The 27,155-nt window shown below is 42.2% G+C and overlaps 1 protein-coding gene and 1 long non-coding RNA gene across 9 annotated transcripts in view; one reads left to right on the forward strand and one right to left on the reverse strand.

Moving 5' to 3' along the window:
* The window catches only part of LOC115517683, a 157,147-nt gene that overhangs the window by 11,856 nt on the left and 118,136 nt on the right, over positions 1-27,155 (forward strand). The window lies entirely within an intron of this gene.
* The window catches only part of FGF1 (fibroblast growth factor 1), a 110,765-nt gene continuing 106,244 nt past the window's right edge, over positions 22,635-27,155 (reverse strand). For 4 of the 8 annotated variants that reach the window (XM_030320477.1, XM_030320485.1, XM_030320494.1 and 1 more), the window contains one exon: positions 22,637-25,943. In XM_030320477.1, coding sequence (XP_030176337.1) covers positions 25,749-25,943 — 195 coding nt within the window. In that variant the 3' untranslated portion in view covers positions 22,637-25,748. Of the gene's footprint in view, positions 25,944-27,155 lie in introns of all 8 variants that reach the window. The other 4 variants (XM_030320521.1, XM_030320510.1, XM_030320536.1 and 1 more) reach the window with 4 other exon arrangements.

The following is a 27,155-nucleotide window of genomic DNA, read 5'->3' on the forward strand; positions in this document are numbered from 1 at the left end:
ACACTCTCTGGGACTTAGTGTCTTCATTTCTAAAAAGAAAAAGAGTTTGGTTATTAGATTATGTCTAGCTTTCAAGTTTTAACACTGTGAGGACATAAGTATTCTATGTCTTTGCTTATTTGTTTTATAACGTTCTTTATAAAGTTGTTAGTCGGTCTGAGACCTAAGTAGAAACAAAGAAAGGGAATACTTCAGCTAGAGGCGGCAGCAATTCAGGGGAGAAGAATCAGAGACTGCTCAACATTCCTTACTTCTAGAAGATTTTTTTTCCGTTCTTGAGAAGATTTTGTATTTTTATTTAAGCACATGGTGACTTGGCTAAAGAAAGCTATAAAAATCCTGGTATCCCAAGACATAAGCAAACTCTACATAAATCTTGTAATTTTCTTTATCCTATAAGCAGTAAGCAGGTCCTATAAACAATCATACCGAGTATAAATATTGAAAGCTCTTGGGGTTTGCAGTGGATTGTTTGACCAACCTCCCTAACTTTCCCTTTCCTGGGAACAGCTCCCTATGCCCCCGTCCTACACACACCTCCTCACACCCACCCACCTGGTCTCAGGGTAAGCAGACATCTCCCTGCTACGTGGTCAACCTCTGGCCGCCTTCTTCTTGCTGGAAATCTGTTCATTTTGAGACGGAGAAAGAAAGCATCATGGGAGTCATTTGGGAATAATTTTTGCTTCTGAGCTCAGGATTTTCATGAGTGAATTAGGAGGAGGAATAGATTTGGGACTGAGAAAGGGAGAGTTAATTACTTTCAAGGCGTTCTCTGATCATGCACTTGGCAGTGTCCTGCAGGCAGTTGAACATACTGACCTGCAGCTCCCAAAAGAAGTGCAGATATGAGTTGGAAATCATCAGGGAACAGGCTGTCCACGAAGGTGTGGGAGCAGCTGTATTCTCCCAAGGAGAGTGAGAAAGGCCAAGAATAGACCCTTATGCAAAAGAAGAGGAGAAAAAGCCAATCAAAAGAGATTGCGAAAGATGGTCAGGACTGCGGGCCAGGCCTGTATCACTGTCCTTTGCTCTCTGAGGGGACAGCCTCTGGCTCACACACATGCCCTCTGTCTGTTTTACCTATAAGTCACCAGTTTTTAATATTTTGTGCCTAAGATGTCAACATTTCCAGAATACAACAGTGTTCCAGCTTGCCCAGCAATCTGTCTGCATGTATCATTAATTCATAACTACATAAAGATAGTTTATGAGATAAAATATCTGCCCTTGCTTTGTCTGCCATATTTCACATCCCTTACATCCGTTGAGATTGGCAGAATTACCTGTTAGACCTTTCGGAAGAGACCTTAGGGGCTAGACAGCAAGGCCATAATAAGTAAGCGCTAGAATCCAGGTTTTGGGGGCACCTGGCTGGCTCAGTTAAGCGTCCAACTCTTGATCTTGGCTCAGGTCACAACCTCAGAGTTTGTGAGTTCAAGCCCCACGCTGGGTTCTGCACTGATGGTGTGGAGCCTGCTTGGGATTCTGTCTGTCCTCTCTCTGCCCCTCCCCTGCTTGTGCTCTCTCACTCTCTCAAAATAAAGAAACTAAAAAAAAAAAAAATTTTTTTTAATGAATCCATGTTTTGACCTCTTGAGTTTTCATTTCAATTGAAAAAGAAAATGGGATCTGTGACTTTCCTCTTGTAGGGAACCAACAAAGGAGGGGATTCTGGTTCTGGTGGGTAAGTGAGAATGTCAGAGTCATTTAAAACCTAGAGTTTTGGGGCGCCTGGGTGGCTCAGTCGGTTAGGCGGCTGACTTCGGCTCAGGTCATGATCTCGCGGTTCGTGAGTTCGAGCCCCGAGTCGGGCTCTGTGCTGACAGCTCAGAGCCTGGAGCCTGTTTCGGATTCTGTGTCTCCCTCTCTCTGACCCTCCCCTGTTCATGCTCTGTCTCTCTCTGTCTCAAAAATAAATAAAACGTTAAAAAAATAAATTAAAACCTAGAGTTTTGAGTCTTGCCCTTGGGTTTCATGTGACTGACTACTCAAGATCTTTCCCTCTTTAAGTCTTACCAGATTCTCACCTGGAGTGAGATAAAGTTGAATGCCTTACTCCAGCAGAGTCCGGCATTTTCCTCCCATTTTCATACCAGAGACAGACTCAAACAGAAACACTGTTTTGGTTGGGTGAATATTTTTATGTTTCAGCTCACCAGTTGCAGAAAATAAATGGATATGGTTTCAGTTTGAACTACATCCTCAGGGTTTATTTATGTATTTAAAACATAAGTTTAGTTTTGCCACTGAGCTAAAAAAAACAAAAGCAAAAGAGGGGGAAATAAGTGAACTCAATTCAAAATTCACAAAATGGAGGCGCCTGGATGGCTCAGTCAGGTAAGCCTCCCATTCTTGATTTCTCCTTGGGTCGTGATCTCATGGTTCGTGAGATTGAGCCCTGCATCAGGCTCTGCGCTGGTAGCATGGAGCCTGCTTGGGATTCACTTTCTCCCTCTCTCTCTGCCCCTGCTCATGCTTGCTTGCTGTCTCTCTCTCTCTCTCTCTCTCAATCTCAAAATAAATAAACTTTAAAAAAAAAAAAACAAAATTCACAAAATGTGCAGCCATTGGTATACAATATGGGTCAAATTCCTAGCTATTTATTCTTAGCTGTCTCCTTCAGAGAGAAGTGGATAACATTTTAGCCTTTATTAGAAAGGTCTATGAAAAATAGATTACTTATTATTCCTACTCCATTTTCCTCTGAGTAAAGGTGAATTTTCCTAAATATAGTAAAGTCTAAGTAAATGTTCTTTTCCTTGTCATGTTGTTCCTGTTTTGTTCATGATCTGGCATAACTCTTGTGGTCATATGCGGGAGTTAGTTTTCAGGCAAAGTGTTACTGTTTCTTTTTCTGCCTGACTGTGAAGGACAGAACCTATGTAGTCATTCCGGAGACTGCTGCTCTAGGTAGAAGAACAATGATGAGGTTGTTGATGAAGTGTCAGAAGACGGCAAAATCCGCTCCATTGTTGTGCTCTCCAACTTTTTAATTAGGAGTCCTGATGAATGGCTTGCTTGTAAAATATTCTTTCACTGAGAGACACCCCCGTCCAGTGAGGAAAGGTGAGGAAGTACATGATGAGATAAAGCAGGGCAGTCTGTCTCTGTCTGCTTTATCCCGAGTTTGTCCTGCTCACATCCAGGGCCTGTAGCTGCCTGTAACTGCCGTAAATAATGTCCCAGGGGTTTCCAGAGGCTTCCACAGGCCAGAGCTGCCACTGTAACATGTATTACCATGGAAACATGCGAGGGTTGGGAGTTGTCTGTTACCATTTTCTTCTTGTAGAACTTTGGTTTAGATCCAGGGTTTCCCACAGGTTTTTTGTGTGTTTTCTAGATGGAGCCTTAAGATTTTGGCTCTTGTGGGATGAGCTACTTCCAGGTACTCGTGGTCATGAAGCCAGAAGGTTTTTCTGGAGCTGTCATTATTGAACAGCCTAGGAGACTTATGAGCGAGAACCAAAATTTTGCCAAGTTTGTATCTCAGAGGAAGTACTCTGAATGTTTCCCTCACTGTGTCATGATAGATGTGTGTTTTAATAATTTCTAGGACCCTGTGGATATTATCACTGGGACATAGCCACATTTCTTTCCCCCAAGTGAATAGAGATGTCCAATAAAGGCATCAAAGCTAGAAAGTGTGATTTAAAATTTGTTTTATGTTTATTTATTTATTTTGAGAGAGAGGCAGAGAGAGCATGAGCAGAGGAGGAAGAGAGAGAAAGACACAGAATCCGAAGCAGGCTCTAGGCTCTGAGCTGTTAGCACAGAGCCCGACTTGGGGCTCAAACCCATGAACCGTGAGATCATGACCTGAGCTGAAGTCAGGTGCTCAACTGATTGAGCCACCCAGGTGCCCCTAGTCACTTACATTCTTAATATTGGATTCATAATTTTTATTTCTTTTTAAAAAATATTTATTTTGAGAGAGAGAGAGTGTGTGTGCACAGGTGTGTGGGGACGCACGAGTCGGGGAGGGCAGAGCGAGAGGAAGAGAGAGAGAATCCCAAGCAGGCTCTGCACTGTCAGCACATAGCCCAATGCAGGGCTAGAACCCACAAATCTCAAGATCATGACCTGAGCCTAAGACAGTTGCTCAACTGAATGAGCCACCCAGACACCCCAGACAGTGTGCTTATATATGGATGAATGAGGTGCAGGGAAAAGAGTTTCTAGGAATAGAAATATGGACCCTTCATTATAATTTTGCAAAACATGATTTCTAGACTGTGATCTTTGGACATTTGTAGAGAGCTGGAAATACAGGGGGTTCAAAAGAAAATATAACTCTCCGTTCCCTCTAGCCCCTGCTGACCTCTAATCTATTGTAGGTATTTCTTGTCGATAGAGTCATACAACATTTGTCCTTTTGTGTTTGGCTTCTTTTACTTAGCATAATGTTTTCAAGGTTCATCTATGTTGTAGTGCGTATTAGTACTTTGTTCCTTTTCATGGCCGAATAGTATTTCCCTGTATTTATATACCACATTTTGTGTATGCATTCATCTGTTGATGGATGCTCGGCGGCTTCCACGTTTTGGCTATTGTGAATAATACTGTTGTGAACGTGGTTGTGTATGGATCCTTGCTTTCTCTTCTTTTCCACCCCCACTTTTTAATTTAAATTGGGCGTGTATGTGGGAAGTCTAGTTTCTAAGAACCTGGTATTTTGTCTGAATGCAGTCCTGTTCCTGGTACTTGGCATTCTGAAAGTATTTGAGCAATTCCCCCAATTTCTTTGTTCATTAGTCTCCTCAGTATCCTGGGAGAAGGAGGAAGGAGGTCACAATTTGGGTATTCGGAAAGGGGATTCCCGGTCATGGGCCAGAGTCCGTCAGTGGAGCAAGCCTCTGTGCCCAACTTTCTCAGGTTGTTGTGTAATGGCTTACTTGGGTTGAAGTAGTTTTTGATAAATATTTCACATGATGTCCTTTATCTGGCCTTTTGCTACATTTCACTATAGTTTGCCACCTCATCAGGAGAGGACTTAAGGTTAGGGACAAAAGTATCAAGTGAGAAGCAACTTTCCCATTCTGAAGGATCTGCTTTTATTTGTAAGATATGTCTCAATATACCCAGACTCAGATAACTCAGCTAATTCCTTACTCATTTAGAAAATTGGCATTAGAGGGGTGCCTGGGTGGCTCGGTTGGTTAAGCATCTGACTTCTGCTCAGGTCATGATCTTTCAGTTCAAGGGTTTGAGCACTGCATTGGGCTCTGTGCTGACAGCTCAGAGCCTGGAGCCTGCTTCAGATTTAGTGTCTCCTTCTCTCTCTGCCCCTCCCCTGCTCATGCTCTGTTTCTCTCTCTCAAAAATAAATAAGCATTAAAAAATTAAAAAAAAAAAGAATAATTGGCAATAGGGTCAGTCTGAACTACAAGAAATATGGGGAATAGATTATGATTACTTTCAAGCATGTACCTTTGGGACCAAGAGCTTAATAGACTTTTCTTAATTAAAAGATAGCTATAATTTATTTTTAAGTAGCTTCATTTGTATACAGTAGAGGCTACAGTCATTTAAAAAATGGTTGTATTTTTTTAAGCAGCAAAATTTATCCTCCAGTGTTGCTAGTTTGCTTATTACACTTCTCTTGATAAACATTGTAAAGAGTTCAGTTTCATCCAAACCTTTCTTACCATAAATTACTATCCCAGAAAGACTAAAACTGTAAGATTTTGTTTTATATAACTGGGCTTGCCCTCTTGGAAGACTGAGTATATAGTGGTTTTTGTTTGTTTTTTATCTTATAAGCTTTCTTTTGCCCCTAAAGCATGGCAGACCCTCCCCTTTACCACTCTTCTGCCACTGCCTGCCACCAAGGCTAAGGTTCTCACCCTGGAGCAACTCCTTTGGCTTAAAACCCTTCGTTTCCAGGAAGCTGTTCAATCTAAGGTTGGTGTTGGTGTTGGTAGTCGTGGTGTGTGTGTGTTTCTATTTCAGAGATGCTCTTTAAATGTTTTTTTAATGTTTTTATTTTTGACAGAGTGAGAGAGGGACAGAGACAGAGCATGAGTGGGGGAGGGGCAGAGAAAAAGGGAGAGAGAGTCCAAAGCAGGCTTCAGACTCTGAGCCATCAGCACAGAGCCCGACACGGGGCTCGAACCCATGAACTGTGAGATGGTGACCTGAGTTGAAGTCGGACACTTAACCAGTTGAGCCACCCTGTCACTCGGTCTGGCCACATTGTTACGGTCCCAGGTTTGCATGGGAATTTATGCTCACCCAAGGAGCAAGGGGCGGCTGTTGACCTCCATCTCAGGGTAGACTTGAGAGAAAACATGGTATGGAATTGGAGTCTTCAGAAGGCTCACGCCAACAGAGGCGTTTCAAATTCGAAAGCCTTGTACGATTGTTACCTTTTTCATTAGAGGTAGAGCTTGTAGGTTCCAAATTCATTAGGATTTTTAGTGAATAGGATGTTTTTGGTCTTGTACTTTAGGAACACTCATTAAATTGATTAGCCTTTCAAAATAATGCAACAGAAGTTAAAATGGGTTTATCAAAAGGGCCAAATTACAACAATGGTAATAATAATTTATGAAGTTCATTTTATGTGCTGGGTATTGGGCTAAGTACTTCCCTCGTAGTTGCATGTGATCCTCACAACAGCCCTGATTTGGGATTCATTCTCTTCATTTTATTATTATTATTTTTAAATGTTTATTTATTTATTTTGAGAGACAGAGAGAGAGAGAGAGAGAGGGAGAGAGAAAACATGCATGGGGGAGCCCTGATGCAGGGCTCGATCCCAGGAACTGTGAGATCATGACCTGAGCTGAAACCAAGAGTCGGACACTTAACCACCTGAGCCACCCAGGCACCCTACTCTCTTCATTTTAGAGGAGATAGGGTGGAGATTTTAAGAGGTTAAGCAGTTGCCCAAATCACACAGTGGGATTTCAACCCCGGCTCCCTGCCCTCTCACCTCCCTGCTCTGAGCCTCCTTCAGTGAAAGAAAAGATACACAACGACATCTTTCTGCTCTTAAGCACAATTTTAACCAATTTATCTCAGCAAAATAGCATCATCTGTTACATTTTTGTCTACATGTTAGATTTTATTGGTATCATTATTTTGCTTATAACTTCTTTATAAGTAAATCGTATATATTTATTTGTAGATGGTTTGGTTTATGTAGATGGTCTCAGGCTTATAAGCCTGAGAGTTTATACCTAGTTTTATGTATTTTTGTGTATTTAAGTAATATTATAATAAAAATGGCTTAGGTCAACATGGGCAGCCCACAGTATTAAGTCATTAACACCCTCAGCACATTAACACTGTTTACTTTAAATAAAATCCCTTAATAGCCCAAGAGACTGGACATATTTGATTGACCAGGAGTGAAGAGGTAAGAAGGAGGCTCAAAACAGAGCGTGTGTTCAGAAATAGCCCCACGGCTGGTTGCAGGGTACCAAGGAGGGAGGAGGGGTCGAGATCTATTTTCTCTCAGCGCGTTGAAGACCACATTCTCCTCTCTCTTGGCCACTGCCGTTGTGCTGGAAAGTCTGCTGCCAGTGTAAATGCCACTTTGTAGGCAGTCATTCTTCCCTCCAGCTGTTTTTAAGATACTCTCCGTGGTTTTCTCAGTCCTTACAACTCTTTGCCCAGATGTGGCTGTAGTTCTGTTTCCACCGCACAGGAATCCACGTGCTTCCTGAAACTTAGGATTCATGTCTTTCATCAACATTGGGAAATTCTTGGTAAAAATCTCATCAAATACGGTCTGTCCCTGTTTCTACTTGTCTCTCGTATTGCAGTTCCTTTTCGTTCTCTTCTCCCTGGCTCTTCTTGACCTCTTGTTGATCTCACCATGTTACATTTTTGTTAATTTCTTCAGATGTATTTTTCTCTTTACCCATACTCCTTGGATACAAGGATCCAGTATAATATTTAGCGCATTTGTTAGGATTTTTTAAAAAATGTTTATTTATTTATTTTGAGAGAGAGAGAGAGAGAGAGAGAGTGTGTGTGTGTGTATGTGTGTGTGTGAGTATGAGCAGGGGAGGGGCAGAGAGAGAGGAGAAAGAGAATCCCAAGCAGCCTCTGTGCTGTCAGTGCAGAGCCCAACACGGGGCTCAAACTCACTGACTGTGAGATCATGACCTGAGCCGGAATCGAGAGTCAGACGCTTAACCAACTGAGCCACACAGGCACCCTAGGATTTTTTTTTTTTTTTTTTTTTTAGTGGAAGAGAGAAGAATAGTTCATCATTTACATTTTTAAACAACTTTATTGAGATAACATTTATGTACAATAAAGCACACCCACCTAAACTGCATAATTAGATGAGTTCTGATTAATGTGTATGCCTGTGAAACCCCCACTATAGTCAAAACATAGATCATTTCCATCACTCCTAAGAGTTTCCTTGTGCCCCTTTGGGAAGTCTTCAGCAGTTACTTCTTCACATATTTTTTCTGGCCTTTTTTCTTTCTCCTCTTCCTTTGGAATCCCAGTTGTATGCATATTGAACATTTGAATATCGTTCCCTCAGGTCTCCGAGGTTCTTCTCAATATTTATTCTTTCTGTGACTCTGTCTTCAAGTTCACTGAATGTTTCTTCTGCCATCCTCCATAGATAATTGAGCCTATTTAATAAAATTTTTATATCTCAGTTTTTGTGCTTTTTAGATCTAGAGTTTCTCTTTTTTTTTTTAGTTTCCATTTTTCTATTGAGAATTCCTAGCTGTCCGTTCAGTACGATACCGTATTTTCCTTTACTTCTTTCAACATTTTTATAATAACTGCTTTCAAGTCTGCTAAATTCCACATCTGGAGGCATTCACAGTCAGTTTCTATTGGCTGCCTTTTCCCCTGAATACATAATGCACTTTAACAATTCTTTGCATGTCTAGTAATTTCTGGTTGAAAATTGAGCCCTATAGATGATATGTTATGGCAACTCTGGATTCTCTAGTAATCTTCGGAGGTGTATTTTTTTTTTTCTAGTAGGCAGTTAACTTGTCTGACTCCAGTGTCCCTTTTGCCACCGTTGGGATATGCAGCATTGAATATCTCTGTTCTTGTGATGTCTCATTGCTATTTGTTTCACCTGGCCCTTTGGGAGTTTTCTGCTTCTTATAATTTAGTGGTTAGTCAAGGATTTCAACAGAGATGGAGGTCACTGTCTTTGGGTTTTCTTGTTTCTTCTAGAGGTTCTCCTTTCCCTAATTTCTAGCTCTTTGGCTGGTTTGGGGCTCTGTCTCTGACCTTTCAAGCCTATAGGATTCAACTTTCTGGCACCTGACTTGTGCATGTTTGGGAAGTTAGCTCCGTTTAAAAAAAAAAAAAAAGGCAGCAAATTCACAGATAGAGCCACACACAGCTTTCCTATCCAAGAGCTGATTGCTTTCTGGTTTCTGCCCACTTTTTCCCTAGTCCCCTTAGTGCCTCTTCCCACACATGCGTAGTTTAGCTCTTGGCCAGGGATTTGGGCAGAGTTTATATTCAGAGTTTTATACTCCTTCTGTGGTTTTTCTGCTGCCAGTACTTTTCCTGTAGATTTCTACCTACGTTTTCAGCCTTGAACTCTGATCTCTGGCACCTTAGCTGGTAAGGCTGTGGTTTTCCACTGCTATTTTTTTTTTTTTTTTTTTTTTTTTTTTTTTACAGCCAGAGCTGTAAGGGTTGGGCATCACCCTTAGTCCAGGAAGACATAAACTCTCAATTCTGACCCCTTCCTGTGGCAGTTTTTTGAGATTAAACTTTCTTGCTTCTGTCAGCTTTTGGACTCTCTCCAGGGTCCCAAGTATCTTTAAATAGTTGCCCTTTAAGAAATATTTCCTTAATCTTATTTTATTATTGTTATCTATGGGAGGGCTTTATGTCCACTTCACTCCTCTGACATTTCTGGAAGCAGTCCACCTATTAGGTTTTTAATTTCAGTATCTCTATTGTTAATTTGAAGTTTTATTTCATTCCTATCTGAGTTAAATCTTCCTGGTGTTCATGATAGTCTTTTTATTTGTCACATTGTAAGTCCCTTTTGAAAAATATATTTGACCACTTTAAATGTACCTATTTCTGGTCTGTATCCAGTTAATATCCAATAATTACAGCATCTTAAATTCTTGTTTACTGACTTCCTCTTGTTCAACTTTTTATAAACAAGTTTTGGATTGTTTGCTTGTACTTGGTGTCTAAAGACTATCATGTTCCATTGTCTTACATGAATTTCTAAGGCTAAGGGTTCCTAGGTGAGGCAGGTAGTGTAAATTTGTAGCCCAATTCTGCTTGGGGCTAGGCTCATGATTATAGATTCCTAGAGGGACACCTTCCTCTCTCATGTTACAGAGCTGAGAACAGCCATATCTCCAGGCCAATAGGTAGACTCCACCCCCCCCCCCCCCCCCCCCCCCCGATCCATCCTTTCGCTGACAGTACACCTCTTTGAAACTCCTGGTTAGCAGTAGGTTCAGTTGTGTTTCTGTTTACCTCCAGCTCAAGACCTCTCTTGCGCCACCACACTCCCCATGAACTTTTGAAACTTAATCTATCTGTTTACCATGAGAAATGAGATGAATTCCCAATTCTGTCAGTTCCCACTTACTACTCTGGTTTTTTATTTTCTAATTGGTTTGACTTTCTACTCTGGAAGGTTTTGAACAGAAAAAAAATAAGAAGAGTACAATAAACTCCCATACACTTATATTTATTTGTTGTTAACATTTTGCCCGCTTGCTTGTGTGTGTGTGTGTGTGTGTGTGTGTGTGTGTGTATGTGTTTCCTGAACCATTGTAAATTATATACATCATGATATTTTACCCCTAAATATGTTATCATGCATCTCTAAAAATGAGGCTTTTCTTTAAAAAAATTGTAGTACTATTTTAATACTTAACAAATTGCATTAGTCAGGATTCTCCAGAGAAATAGGACCAAGAGAGAGGGAAAGAACATGTATGTATATAAGGGGTAGGAGAGAAAAAGAATTATCTAAGAAATTTTCCCAGAAAATTCTCTAGAACCAAAAGTCATGTGTTTCTAGTCTGAAAGGGTCCACCACTAATCTACCACGATGTATAACAAGAGCCACACCAAGGCACATTATTATAATGTTTCAAATACTGGAGCCAGAGATGATGATGAAAACTTCCAGAGAAAGAGGTAACATTCAATTGATCAGGAATCAAAATGACATTATACTTCCTTACAGCAGCACTGTAGCTTAGGGGACAACAGAGTAATGCCTTCATGTTTGTGAGGGAGAATAATTTACAACTGAGACTTCCATACCCAGCTAGACTGTCAAATGAAGACAGAAGACAGAAATACCTTCTAAAAAGAAACTTTCTATTTACCATTTGTGAAAAAAGCTACTAGAGGAAATATTAAACAGAAAGGGGCTAAGTCAAGAAAGAAGGTTGCATGGGATCCTGAAATAGTAAATCTCAAGCAGAGAGAGGCACAAGGAATCCCAGGAAAATAATGGCAGGAAGCCATAAGGTGATAGCACTGCCAAATGCTGTGGGGCACAGATCTGGGGGCTCCAGAAGGGACATCTCAATGAAAATTGAACTGATAAAAACATGTAGTTGATTGTATTTAGAGTCTTTTTAGAGTTTGTCAGAAAGTTTGGGGTTAAATTAGTGATGAATAAGATGAAAATGAAAGAAATGAAAGATACTTGTATGAAAAATGACAAAATCATCCACTGGCTTATATGTAACTAATAGTTTCAATGCGTTAGTAATGTAAACATTGAATCTTGAACTAACTAGTGGTATGACTCTATAGGCAGGATGGGAAGGGCCTCGGGATGGGGTGGAAGTTATGTCTGTGGCTGGTGGTGTATAGTGTAAAAAGCTAAATCTGTATCTTCCAGAGAATGAAACTAATAGATACTGTTTAATAGATACTGTTTAGAAATACGAAGTTAAGTATCAGGAGAAATATCTAGAAGAAATAAAATTGGTTGTGTTCTAGAGAGCAGGAAACAGAAGTGCAATGGGAAGGGCTACTATTGTTACAAACTTTCTAATACTGTATTTTTTAAACTATGTACCTGCATTAGTTTGATTTTAAAACTGTTACTTAGATATAAAAAACTCATTAATTTCAGCATTTCAAGTACTCTTTGTAATTAATTAACTGTGACACGTGGCAAGATGCATTGTGACATCACCATATTGGTAAAGGTGTAAGTATTCCTCACCTTCTTCAGGGACAGGGTATTCCACCTCCTAAATTTGCACTGTCCAACGCACTAGTCTCTGGGCATGCAGAACTATGTTAATTAAAATGAAATAAAATTCAAACTTCAATGGTTCAGTTCTAGTAATCACATTTCCTTGCATTCAATAGCCACATGTGGCTAGTGGCTATCGTATTGGACACCACTGTCCCAAATCATTCTCAGATTCATCTCTTCTAACCAGCTCATTGCCAGTCTTTTTGAGGCAGTATGCAGTGGTGATGGAAGATACGGGTGCTGGAGTCAGACTACATGAGCTCAAGCGTGGGCTTCAGCACCTCCTAGCTGTGTGACTTTGGGCACATCATATACCGCTCAGTGCTCCAGCTTCCCTGTCTGTAAAATGAGCTCAGTAATAGCACCAGCACCTCCTAAGGGTGGTAAGGATAGCCTGTGATAATGCATTTAAATGAAATGCTTAGCATTGTGCCTGGCCCATGGTAAGCACTCAGAAAAGGTTACTTACTGCAGCTAGTATCATCAACATCAACATCAACATCAACATCATCATCATCATCATCATCTCCTGCTACATATCTCTTCAGCTATTTCTGAGGTTACATATAGCACCTATGGATTGTCTCCATACAAACCAACACATTCCCCTCGAAAGCCTGCCTCTCTCTCTTTTTTTTTTCCCTGCCCAAGGACTTCCTTGGGTATTATACAAGTTTGCTCAGTCTGGAGGCACAGCAGCCCAAAAGTGCTGAGATTTACACCTCCAGGCAGGGGAAGCCGTTGACTGGAGAAGGATGGCGTTATTTGGAGAAGGATCCTACTTTCATCACTGGGGCAATTCTGAGGTGTCTTCTCCACAGTTCCCCAGAGGCTGCCAGGGGAACTGAGCCTCATTTGTCCACAGCAGTGACCTGTTCACTGAGGCATTGTTTGTTGGCCCTTCTCCCATCCCTGTCTCACCTGTGCTTCTTGGGATCTCCTCCCAGCCGGCACCCAAGTCGTGGTCTCAGGGTCTGTCTGGGAGAACCAACACTAAGAAAATCATCACCGTCACCGCTGTCATCAATTCAGGATCTCCTCAGCCCAAGACCACACCTTTACAGTACCTTTCTGACTGGTTTTCCCACCTTTTCCACACGATAGCCAGAGCTATCTCAGTTTAATGGAAATGTGGAGTGATGACCTACTTGCAGAATGTCTCCGTTGGTTCCTTCTTGCCCAAACGTAGAGTTTAAGCTTCATCCTGCCTTAAAGCACCTTCCCAAATTCCCCGGAGTCTGCCTTACCAGCTTCACCTCTGGCTAGCTATGCCGCTCACCATCCTTTAAACACGCCATTCTCCTTTGCATTTCTCTGTCCTAACGTGTGCTGTCTCCTCTCCTCTGATTGGAGTGATTGTAACAGCAGTCATCATTAACACTTACCTTGCGTTCTGTGCAGTCCGCATCGATTGGTTCATTTAAGGCTCACAGTAACCTGATGAGGGAGGTTTTCATATTCTCCCCGTATTAGAGATATGGAAACCACCTCCTGAAGAGTGGAGATGGGTCACTCCAAGCTTGTGCCCTATACCTGGAAGGAAAGTGACATCACATACACACAGTTAACTGAAAAGAAATCACCTTTACCAACTCAGGAGAGAGAGGGGGTGGTGAGGGAGGGAGGAAGGAGAAAGATTACAATAAATCTGTGTGGGTGAGCTGCTGACATTCTACTCCATGCATATGTGCTCCCTAGGGAGTGAGAGGAGGCAGGTGTCTGCTGTATTCCCTGTTTCCCAAGCCTCTTGTACCGGAAACACTTGGCTGGCTGAATGTGATCACAGGTCTTCATTATTCACAGTGTTCATATGACACAGGTGCCCCCCAAATGCATGCCAGTTACTCACTGAGAGATGGTACTTCTATCTCTGGGAGCTTTTCAGGGCTGACTTTGACTCTCCTTTATGAGCACTCTCCAGTTCCTATCAATGAGTGAGGTGACAGTCCATCATCCTGCTTCCCTCCTCTTATCTCCCCATGGTCCTGCTTCCTTTTCTCCCTTCCCCACCTGGTACACACCTGCTCAGCTCTTCTGACACAAGTTGAACATTACTTCCTTTGGAAAACTTTCCCTGACTGCCCCAGGAGAGAATTTTTCCTCCCACCTGTGCTCCTGTAGCATCCTGCATGGATTTCTTTCAGTGCTCTCTTATGTTGCATTCTGACGATTTGTTTATAAACCATGTTCCCCAGCTAAGTGGTGGAGTGCTCACCCCCCATGTCTGTTTCAGTAACGCCCTCCATAGCGGAGATTCAGGAACTGTCTTCTGTGTTTGCTTGTCAGGAAGTCAGGTCTCTGTGTCTTCCAGAAAAAGGGATGAGATTGATTCAGAATGCTTTTTGTAAAGAATCACTCATATTTCTTACGGAATCTGGAGCCCCCCCAAATAATCTATTCTGTCTCTATTCACTTTCTGTCTCTTTGGTTTCTTTGTCTTTCCCCCAAGGTGACTGTTTGACTGTAGGACTTTAAGAAACCACTCTCTACAGGGCAATGTGGTCTGTTGAGTTTTCCTCATGAGACCTGTGTAAATATATTTACGTTCTTTATTTTCATCCCCAGATTAAGACATCTCCGCCAGCCAGCCAAACCCCCCCTCCAAACCCAGAAATTGGCACCATCTCTGAAGAGTTTCCAAGTTGCCTTTCTGGTTTTTGTTTTTGTTTTTTGGGTTTTTTTTTGTTTTTTTATCTTATGAAGGATGTGGTTTTTGGTTATGTGATTCTTTTTAAGCCGCTTCATTTGTGTTTGGACTGATTAATAGCATAGCTCCCCAAACTTGGACAGAAACGTCAAATTCAGAATCTCTGGAAGCACAGCAGTAAGAAGCTAATTAGTTCATGTTTTCCATATGAATGAGACTCAAATACACAATCACTGCTTCCTTGTTCTATCTCTCACCCTTGACTGTGCTGGCAAACCTTGCTCTTCCTTTTTGATATCAGGGGATTTGTTGGGAACGAAAAACATTTTCCTGTACTCCACCTGCTGGATGGAATGAATAAAAGCCTGGGGGAAAGGTCGAAATACTTAGCAAATATAAGCTCAGCCCCTCAAGTTTCAAGTCTGGAATACATTTAACAGTCCCAGACCAGAACCATGCCTGGTGATGCTGCTTATTTGTGTCCTTTGGCAGAGGGTCTGGGGAAGTGTTACCATTCAGTTGTGTAGGACAGAGAAAGAGGGGGAGAGAATGATTATGTATACATAGCTTCAACTTGGTTCTCTACAGATGATGGAGAATGGAATCCACCTAACTGCCCTGTTCCATCACTGGCCTCTGCTTTGCCAACTAGCCTCAATTTACAACATGCTCCCTATCCCTTGGTCACCACACTTGAGTCTCTTTGGCATTGTGTTCCCTCCTGCCACAGGACCTTAGCATATGCTGCTGCCTCTATATGAAATGTTCTTTACAACACACACTGTATTTCTTTACCTACTCAACTCTTACTCTTCTTTCAAATATCAGCTCACTTCCTCTGGGAAGCCCTTAAGTAAGTTAAATCCCCTTGTTATATATTCTGAAGATTCTGGATACTTCTCCTTTGTAAGCATCTGGCGCACTTACAATTTTACATTTCTCTGTGTGATCTTTTTATAAACTCCTTCTTAATGTATGGTACATATATGGCACAAATGATATGCAGGTGTTCATTTTTTATTTTATTTTAAAGTTATGTGTTTATTTTAATGTGTATTTAAAAAAAATCTATATACTAATGGCTTATCCTTCTGTGAACATTTTAGCTTACATTGGGCCTACAGTAGATAAAACTGCAAATCCACCATCCATAAGCCAGAGGAAATAGAAGTATGGTGATTGGGCAATAGGCATTTAGGCAACAGTTTTGGAAGCAGTATGCAAATGACTGAAATTTGGAAATATGTTGATATGCTTCTCCTCCCTGGAATATAAGCTCCAGAAAGGAGATCTTTTGGGCACCATTGTCCCTACCAGGCTTGGTGCATATTTGGGCCTTGATAAGTATTTGTTGAAAGACTTGACAAGTGATTGAATGGACAATGTAGTAACTGAACACATGCCCCTCCTAAGTGACATCAGGCCGGCCATAGATCAAACAGTACGAAAGAAGGTTGAGACTTCTCTTGAGGATCGCCCATATGGATTCACAGTGGAGACAGATTGGATCTTTGTAGACTTAAAACATTCATCTTCAGATGCCCAAGGCTTCTGTCAAGTCACAGGGCTGTAGGTGACCTTTGCAGTTGTCCTGCTCAGAGTAGTGCCTCTAGCATCCTGGGCAGGTAACTGTCCCAGGCTGGGCTCCCTGAGAAGCAGACTCTGAGGTGAAGATTAGCCCTGCCGGAAGTCATTAGGGTTTCACCTAATGCGGGAAGGGAAGGAAGCAGGATAGGGCAGAAGGAGAAGTAAGGCGGTCTCAGTAGGAGCCTTGGTGCACTTACTGAGAAGTTCTGAAGCCAGAATGATCCTTGAGCACTGTCCAGAGCTGAAGCAGAGGATCCAGGCCATTATGCCCCTGCGCAGATCCCCTCCGAGGGGCGTGCCCTCGGGCAAGGCATCTCTCTTCACCTAGGCCATCCCTGAAGGGTGCTGATGGCTTCATCTCTGGAGGGAGACCTGGGCGATGCGTCTCAGAGCCTACCACCAGTGACTGTCCAGTCTCTGAATCCAGGAGTTGCAGAGATCAGCTGCTAAATGTGGCTGTGCTTCACCCATGGTTGGAATGGCTGTAGTTGTCAGAAGTTGATGGGTTTTTTTCTTTATACTGAACCCAACCCCTTCCCTGCCAAGTTCTAAATACCTGCATTCATTTTGACTACAGGAGCAAGAAAACTAAAATAACCCTTGAGCTATCTGAAGCGATCTAGAGCATCTCATTTTAAATCTCTTAACCAATCACACATAGTTTCCTCAGCTCTGTTCTTATACGTGGTTTTCTGGCCCCTCACTATTCATTTGCGATCTTCTATATAACTTTTTTTTTAATTTGTAAAGCTTCATTGTTTTAATGTTTATTTATTTTTGAGAGACAGAGACAGTGTGCGAGTAGGGACGGGGCGGAGAGAGGGAGATACAGAATCCGAAGTAGGTTCCAGGCTCGGAGCTGTCAGCACAGAGCCCCATGGGGGGCTCAAACCCACAGACTGTGAGATCATGACCTGAGCCGAAGTCAGACACTTAAACAACTGGGCCACCAGGTGCCCATGTAAAACTTCATTTAAGATGTGCCATATACAAGTTAAGCTTGGGGTCAGTCAAGACTTTTACATCTTCTTCCAATGAATTGCTATAAGGCGAGATCTCTCTAAATGTAAGTTCCTGGAAACAATCACTGGGAACCTAAGTGGAGACTCTAAGATCATCGTTAGCCCTATCTTATTATAATATGTAGAATTGTATTTATTCTAAAATAATTGCAAACTTTAATCCTTTTTGTATGTCAGATATTGCATTAACGATACTTGCATGCCTCCATTTCATTTGACCCTCTCAACAAGCTTGTGAGAGCTGATACTCTTTGGGTCCTCATTTTATGCAGAAGGTCATGGAGGGCAGCTACATCAAGTCACTTGCCCAAAGTTACCAAGTCAATACACAGAGGAGCCAGGATTGCAACTGTTGCTCTGACTCCCAAGCTACCATCTTCTGTATATGTATATGTATCTGTGTCTGTATATGTATATTACACTGATTTGGGTTGATTTAAAATCACAAATTACCTTACTATTTCACTGAAAAAGATAGAATAAAATACCAAATATAGGAAAATATAGCAAATATTTAAAGAAAGTACCTTGAAAGAACGTGGTGGTCTTTGGAGAGGCTCAGAGGGCTTAGAAAATAGTGATTTTTTTTTTTTTTTAAAGGGAAGAAAGCCAAAACCACGGATGCCTTCCTTTAGGGTCTGTCTCCATCCACTACTACGATAAGCTCGTTAAGGGCAAGGACCACACGTATTCATCTATGTCTAGTGGAGTAACTACATCATGGTTATGCCAGTTGTCAGTCTGTTGTCTCTCTGCTCTGAATCCATTCTTTGCCTTGTTTTTGTGACACTGCAGCTGGGCCCTAGAACCCCTTCTCCTTTACCAGCTGATGTAACTTAGGGTTTGTCAGCAGAGGGCACTGGAGGGACACCTCAAGGGGAAGGGGCTTGTCTCTGGGGTTCTTGTGCTTTTCTTCTTGCTCCCATGGCACTGTGGCCACCGGGCAGCCTCCTGCACAACACTGGCTCTGCAAACTGCTTCCAGAGGGTTCCACTAGCGCCCCAATGGGAAGCTCCCTGAACCGCCACAGTGAGATCCCCCACCATCCTTGGGCCACAGCCACCCCCTTTGCCAATGAAGTCTGAATCTCATCCCTGAGAGAAGGCCCCCTCTCAAGTTTCTTCCTTCTGTGATTAATTTCCTTAGCCTTGGGATAGAAGCCACTCCCTACATCTGCTATTCCAGTATTGCATAGAGATCCCTTAACGCCTTAGTAGTTAATCTCTTTTTATTAGTTAATAATTCTTGCCATTACAATTTCCCTGTTCATGGGGCGCCTGGGTGGCTCAGTCGGTTACGTGTCCCACTTCGGCTCAGGTCATGATCTCACGGTCCGTGGGTTCGAGCCCCACGTTGGACTCTGTGCTGACAGCTCAGAGCCTGGAACCTGCTTCGGATTCTGTGTCCATCTCTCTCTCTCTGACCCTCCCCCGTTCCTGCTCTGTCTCTCTCTGTCTCAAAAATAAACATTAAAAAAAAAAAAAAAGAATTTCCCTGTTCACATTGTTGGTGGGTTTCAGTTTCCTGATCGGACCCTTGCTATCTCAGTGCCAGGTACTCAGTAAATGACCAATGAATGAATGCGTTAGTGAGGGGATTGAGGAAAAATGCTTCACTTTCACCTTATTGCTCCTCTTTATTCTTGAGAACTCAACTGTATGGAGTAGCCCTCTGCCCTATCAAACTCTTTCCAAATGTGCAGGTTGCTTGAGAGTTACACATTTTCAAGAAATCTATAACACCCATATCTCTTCTTCACTTGGGTTCTAGGACAGGTTCCAGAGGGAGCAAGGATAATAAGGAAACAAGTTTCTCTCTCATCTGTCCCCTGTGCACATCTGCCCTGCATTTACGATTTTATCCTGTATTATCAGAAGTAATCTGGCTAGTCCTAAAACCTGCACCATTTCCCAGGTCAGACTCTCGGCTCGTAATGCAAGTGTTTTGTTTTGAGAAACCCATAGATCATACTGTTCGTTTCCACAGGACACTACTGAACTCTCAGCATAGTTGACATCTCAAACTATGAACAGTCTTGTCTTTACAGTCTGGACAAGGCAAGTTAGTATACAATGACATTCCTAAAACTTATTTTGGAGAAAAAAAGTTTTGGTTCAAGGCCTATCAGTAAAATAATCTAACATCTTGCCCTTCTGTATCCCTGGGTGAGACTAAAATAAATTTCTCTTCAGGCAGGAAAATAAGGATGAAAACCCCAACGATACACATCTCTGTGACAACTTGCACAAACTGCCTGTCTACACCTACATCCCCAAACACTGCAACTAAGCGAACCAAGTCCTGAAATTGAACACACTTCCAAACAAGGAATGCCCAAGGCTTCATTAAGGCTGATAGAAAAGCCCATGAAGGACATGGTGAGGTTTTGCTTAGTTATATAATAAAATAGACAGTAATGTTTAGCTGCTAAATGTGTAAATTTAGCCTGTGTGACAGTGGGTAGCTAAGAGGGAAGGAAGCAATTTAGGAAATACCTCCTTCCCACATCACAGACATTCTCAGCCCCGTCAGAAGACCCCCAAACTAGGTCCTAAAATACTTGCTTTTATAAAGCAAACCCACCTCCAGCTTCAGGCTGTGAGTGACCTGGTTTCTTTTTTAATTTTATAACTAGGGTGGAAAGCTAACAGTGCAGTATGTCATGGTCAATATATCAACTGCAAAGTAGGTACAATGATACAGAAAGATCCCAGTAATGCTTTAGTACATTTCCCTTGTAACTTCAGAGACTGTTAGATGAATCACTGGGGTCCAGAGGGTCCTATGTCAGATCCCGAGATCTCAAGCTCTTATGTTCTCTAACTGGGCTTTAGAATAAATTTTATGTACAATAACAAGGGGGTTTCTTTCTGGGCATAGAGGACAGGTTTAAGGAGTGGAGGAGGAAGGAGGGGGTGTGCCACTTTTCACAAGCCATTATTTCAGTTTTAACGGTTGTCAAACAAATGCCTAGTGATTTTGAAATGGAGAAGACACAAACAAGTCCCACCTGCTAGGTTGGGCTTAAGTATTCTTATATTGGACTACTGCTCCTACAAATAATTTTTTTTTTTAATTTGTGAAAGTGCAGTTGTTTGATGTGTCACTATTACCATACTCCTCAATGTGACAGTGACACAAGAGCACTTATGGTTAGGGTTCCCCTCCCCTCCCCTTCCCACCCCATGGCAGATAGGCTGTCTGTCACTCAGATAAATATGGAAGGCAACGACTTTATTATATGTTTGTCTTTTGTTGTCAAGTTCACCCATAAGAGGCCAATGCTCAGCCAGCCTAACCCTCTCAAACACTTGGGGCACAGAGTTATGTTTTCAGTTGGTTCAGCAAAGATGAAAAATTTTGAATCCCTGTAGAAGATGCATTCCAGTAGCAATGGTGTTTATCTTATCACCGAGTTATGGGTGGCAAACTCTTCTGGTAGGTCAGAGAGCAGTTGCCAGAAAGTGATGGAGGCTGGCGGGGATGGTCAGAGATCCTGGGCACCTAGCCTTCTCCTGGCTCAGTCTACTTTTCATGTCTTGTTTGGAAATGGTTATAGAGGTGCCTGGGCGGCTCAGTCAGTTAAGCGCCCCACTTCAGCTCAGATCATGATCTCACTGTCTGTGAGTTTGAGCCCCGCATCGGGCTCTGTGCTGACAGCTCGGAGCCTGGAGCCTGCTTTGGATTCTGGGTCTCTTCCCTCCCCAACTTGTGCTCTGTCTCTCAAAAATGAGTAAATGTTAAAACAAATTTAAGAAAAGGTTATAAGATAGGAATTTGGAGGTAGGGGAGCAAGAGGGAGTAATGAAGTGAAGACTGCAGAAGTTGGGGAGGGGATGACCTCCAGCCCCACAATGATGAGAATTCCAAAGGAGGGGAGGGGTCCAAAGTCCTCAGGGCTGTGCAAGCAGAAACGTGATGACAGCATTGGGGACAATAGAGGCAGCAGTGTGTGCCTGTGAGACCAGCATCCTTACACTCATTCTGCAAGATTAGTGGCAAACCAACTAAGAGAATTCACCAGGCGTTCGGAACAGATGGTTCCTGGGTAACAGGATGTCCCCCTTGTCTTTGAACAAACCGCATCTTTGAAAACACTGAAGTCATAATGCAGGATCCTAATTGGGTCTTGTCATCTTAAGGAAGAAGACCAGTTGCTTTAAGCCAGTTTTTTCAGAAAACTGTGGTTGTGACCTATTGAGTTGTGACCCAATTTAATGGATCTTTGACCAGCATATTTTAGTGGAATGTAAGAGAAAAAAATGCATCATATATATATATATATATATATATATATATATATATATATATGGCTTCCTGACCTTCTTTGTTTCAGTTGTGTGTATGTGTGAGGGTAGGCATGTGGTGGGTTGTGATGGAAAATGTAGTTCTTACAGTGGATCAAACTCCAAAAAGCAGGAAAATAAGAGGTTTAGGTGACTTTGAAAGGAAAAGGAGGGATTGATTTTGGCATGTAATTCGTAGAAGGGACAAACACTGCACAACGCTTTTTAATTCGTGCACGTGCTTGTGTGCGTGTACGTGTGTGAGAGCCGGTGTAAATGTGTGTGTATATGTGTCAGTGTTTGTGGGCATGATCTGATTCTGCCACAAGGTCTAGGCAACAGTATACTTTCTCCTAAGAATAAGAAGTCAGAAGGTTGACAAGTTTACTTAAAGAGATGTTGTGTAGTATGATAACAGTTTCAGAAGATCTGATGGGCAAACCCATCAGCCTTCATCAAGACGCTTGAGATGCAAGAGATAACCCGTTTGTCCTTGACTTAAAGTTGTAAAGTCCTTCATTTTTTCCCCAGGTCACAGTATCTTTGCTTTAGCACAAGCTGGTCAGCTGTACAATAGTAGCATATTTTCATATTTTCTCATAATTTATACTGTGAAGGAGAAGTGTCAGTTAATTATGGTGCTTGGTTCTTCAATTCCCGGAATATACCTCCCTGATGTATCCCTAGAAAAACACTAATATTGCCTTAGGTTTCCAAACAAAATGAAAAATGTTTCTACCTTAGCTTTTCCTGTCAGCCTGTAAGGTCTCCCTTCCAGTGACAAGCTATGTGTCGAACACAAAGCAGCCACACCTGATGGATGCCTGGGACAGACCTTCCACGGGAAGATGAGACATCGTGATGTTCCCAAACTCAGAGAGACATTATCGCCTTTTAGTGGAACGTTTATTAATACTTGCAGGGTGCCAAAATTAAAGAGACAGTGATGTAAAATGACAGGTGTCTTCTTCATCAGAGGTCTGCTTCGCAGCCCATGGGCTCGGTTCTTTTAGGCAGTCTATTCTAACAAGGCTGGGGAGCTGGGCTCCACTGCCTCTGACACAAAGCGAGGACCTCCATCTTTAGTAACGTATGATGCGGTAGTCAGTTTTTGGTAAGCACACACTGTTGGCCGGGGGAGGCTCTAACTATCCCTTCCAAGGAAACAGATCACTGCCACCTCCACCGCCATCTTGCAAACAATCAAAAGCGGTAAATGCTCCTGATCCTTTGTAGAGAATATCAGGCAGTTCTTAACAGTTGGCCTGAAAATGAATCCACATGAGAGACGTGTGACAAGCAGATGGCTACCTCACTTACTCAAGGAAAAGAGAGAGAGGGCAACAGGAACACTCCGTGTGTAAGGAACTCGAATGGAGCAGGGAACTGCCACCTACTTCCTTCTTACAAGATCTGACAGGCTCTTTTCCCAACTTGAAACCGGTCCTCCTAAAGCTGTCATGGTTCTACAGTTGGAAATATTGGGTTTACCTGGCCAGGTCCTCGGATACTTTGATGGGGGTTATCTTATACTGGGTATTGCAAATTCTTCCAGAACCTGGGTTTCTGGGACTTGCTGTTTATTCAGCAGCAACCTACAAAGTCTCTGTTTTTAACTTGGCTGAAATAAATGAATCCACAGCATCTTTCATCATAAATATAATGCCCTGGGAGAGAATACAGCAGAAAACCAGACAGACATTGTTTCCGGGTGCCCCGGTACCCAGTACAGTGCCTGACACACAGTAGGCACTGAAAAAAATACTCAGTGAATGAATATATGAATGATGACCGGGTGGAGGCTGGCAAGGCCATGATAGTGTTTCTTCTAACTGCTTTGGGTCTTTGAAACCACAAGCTTCCATCTCATCTGTTAGCAACGTTTAATTTTTCTTGGCTAATGTTATATTTGAATTTGATTCATACCCTAAAAATTATGGACCATTATATATCTTAGATTTCCTCTCTGCATACCCTTTTCTGGCCAAATCTTCATAGTAAAGAAATGTTAAACCACACTGCACTATCTCCAGCTTGCCTGGAAGGATTTACTAAAATAAAGTAGAATGGTCTTATCCAAGTTACAAAAACAAAGTTCTGAAGTCGTTTTTCTGTACAAATGCAGAATGATATTATTAATCGCAGCATTAACTTAGTTTGGTTCCTCAATTGCACTATATTGTTTTGAACCTTCACAAACCATCTTTTTTTTTTTTATCATAAATATGACAATGCAATTATAAGGAGTTATTTTTTCCGTTAATAATGTCAGTTCCTTAGAACATGAGCTAATATTCTCATCAGTTTGTATCCACAGTTACCCTCTTGTTGCTTAAGCGTCCCTGTTTTCAAAGGAAAACTTGTAATACCACAATTGAAAACAAAGTACAATCTCTTTTTATAGGTAAATGTAGTACAAGTAGTAGATAATTGAGGAGCTTATACATCATGTCCTATGATTATCATTCTCAGTGGCTGAATGCTAATCAGTTAACTGCCTTTGAGCTACATATTTATAAATGTGATTAAAACATACAGTCTCACAGTAAATTTAAATGGCCTATTAAAGACCTTTACATGGCAACAGTATCATATGTCAGAGATGAATGTTGTTTCTAATTTGCTAGCCACTTGGGTCAAGTTTACTCTAAGCAGGAAGCATATTTATACAAGTAATCGTAACACAAATGGTCTCTTGAGAAAAGCTGTTTGTGAGGGTTTAACATTTTTGAAGTATGCTTTTGTATATATTCTGAATGGGTATTTTATAGGCACTGGGCCAAAGCGCCTTAAATCCATGTTCCTTAGCACGGGCCTAACTGCTCCTGATGCTGCCTGAGTGTTCAGGAAGACTCGTGGGGTATGCGTTTTTTATGGGCAAGGCAAGAGAGGCTCGGGGGCCTTGGGCCCCCTTCCTTTGGACAGCATGCTTCAGGACTCTGCTACTTTAAGTATGGGGGGGGGGTGCAAGAGGAAACAGCAGCATCTGTAGCACCTGGGGGCTTGTTAGAAATGCACAGACTGCACCCCAGAACCACTGAATCAGAACCTACACTCAAACACGATCTGCATGTGATTTGTAAGCATTGCCTGGGACCCCAAAGCCTCTGCTTTCTGGGGACCAGGCACAGTCATGGTGTCCCTCCATCTTTCCTTCTCACTTCTGGAATCAACCTCTTTAGAGGAAATCATCCCCTCAGCCCACGTTGCCTTTCTTTCTCAGCACTCCCACACCCCAGACCCAAATGAATTTACCAATATCTGATGTTTTTGCTTTTATCAAGAACCCACTTCTCATGCTGTCCATCTGACATCATCCAGGGGCTTCCTGCTGCCGAATTATCTTGGGAAAGTCACGGCATTGTAATGACTCCCAATGCTATGCATTTATTCTGCTTTCCTGTGGGCTGAAGCTCCCATCCTTCATTTATTCTACACTGAGAGCCCACCAGAACCCAGTCTCCCCTTGCCATTTTAATCCCTTCTGTTCTCAAGGGGAGATTTTCTTCATCCTAGTTTCTACTCATGGAACACTGCCTTCCCCTAACCTAGCCATAAGCTTCCCTGCTAATATTTGTGGGGTGTTGAAAGGACGAAAGGGCATCATGCCAAGTGTTTCGGGGAATCACAGACAGGATTTTCTCAGTAGAGGGAATTGTATGCGGTTACTAATGACCCTGGCAGCTCCCTGAACACACTTCATTTGGCCCCGCCTTTGCATTGAGAGGCTCAGCCTGCAGCAGGTGCCCAGAGGCAACTGGGCATCCACACACCCAGACTGGCCACCCAGTTGGCCCCTAGGAGCTATTTGATCCCTCTGTTCAAAACTGTGCTGGGGTAAAAGGCTCTGCAAAAAAGTGAACTGGGCATTTGGAAGCGCACTGCTTACAATTTCAGGCTCTGTGGGCCAGGGGTTAGTGCAGCCAATAGTCAAGGGGACAACCTGGGGTCAGCTGGGTGAGGACCTCCTCTCAAGTGGTCAGCACCCAGGAGAGATTTCTTTAATCAGAGGAGACTGGCAGGGGGAGAAACAAAATTGCCTTCTGGCCATAGTGAGTCCGGGGACCGCGTTTGCAGCTTCCATTCTTCTTGAGACCCACAAACCAATTCTTTTCTGCGTGCTTCTTGGATGTGTAGGTGTTGTAATGGTTTTCTTCCAGCCTTTCCAGGAACAAGCATTCCTCATTTGGTGTCTGCTAAAAAGATACAACGGCAAGAGAGTAGAATTACTAGTGATTAGTTTTCAGTGAAGTTTCTCTGTTTACTAGCCGTGTGGCCTTGGGCGAGTTCACTGAGGCTCTTTATGCTTCGGTTTCTTCTTCAGGAAAATTGAGATAATAGTGGAACCTATATCTGAGGGTGGTAATGAGGACATAGAGTAGGACCCAGCACATAATGAGCCCTGGGTCCTGCTTCGGATTCTATATCTCCTTCCCTCTCTCTGCCCCTCCCCAACTTGTGCTCTGTCTCTCTCTCAAAGATAAATAAACATTAAAAAAATTGTGTTAATAAAATAAAATACATTTGCTATCGGGGCGCCTGGGTGGCTCAGTCAGTTAAGCGTCTGACTTTGGCTCAGATCATGATCTCACAGTTCCTGGGTTCAAACCCCACATCGGGCTCTGCACCAACTGTGTGGAGCCTGCTTGGGATTCTCTCTCTCTCTCTCTCTCTCTCTCTCTCTCTCTCTCTCTCTCTCTCTCTCTCTCTTTGCCCCTCCTTGACTTGGGCTTTCTCTCTCTCTCAAAATAAATAAACTTAAAAAAAATAAAAAGAGCTTAGTGTTAAAAAAAATACATTTGCTGTTTTTGTAAGATCCCCTTCCATTTGCTGTCCTCAGGACCCTAAAGTTTCCCCCTTGGGGAGATCCTGAATGACCATGAGCACGTTAAGGGCAGGGCTGGGCCTTTTGTCTCTGTAAAGTCCTGGTACATGGACATGACCATGAAAAACAGCCCAAATAGGTAAAATCAGACTGTGATATGGTGGGGAGTTTTAAGTTTAGGCTTGAAGGATAAATGAAAACCTGCTAATATTATTTTATATCCTGATGATTTTCACTAACAATATCAGGATTTTTACCTTAGTGCTGTCATGAATATAAATCCTTGCACAAAATGTGTCTTAAGCATAAAACATATCCTGGAAGTTAAAGTTATTTTAAAAATGAAAATACCTTTATTTTTTCCTGTGTATAAACAGATCTACTTATACGAAGAATTGTGCTTTTTAAAAATCACAACTTTAAAAAAAAGAAAGAAAAAATTTAAAAACTGCCCAAAGCCACCCACCCAGATATAAGGAACTGGTAACAGTCGATTAACATACTTCCTCATGTCTTTATGTACATATACACAAACAGACATGGATAAGGACATATGGATATAGACTGATGATGTTACCAAAAT

This window comes from Lynx canadensis, chromosome A1, assembly GCF_007474595.2.
Source record: "Lynx canadensis isolate LIC74 chromosome A1, mLynCan4.pri.v2, whole genome shotgun sequence".
Classification (NCBI taxonomy): domain Eukaryota; kingdom Metazoa; phylum Chordata; class Mammalia; order Carnivora; family Felidae; genus Lynx; species Lynx canadensis.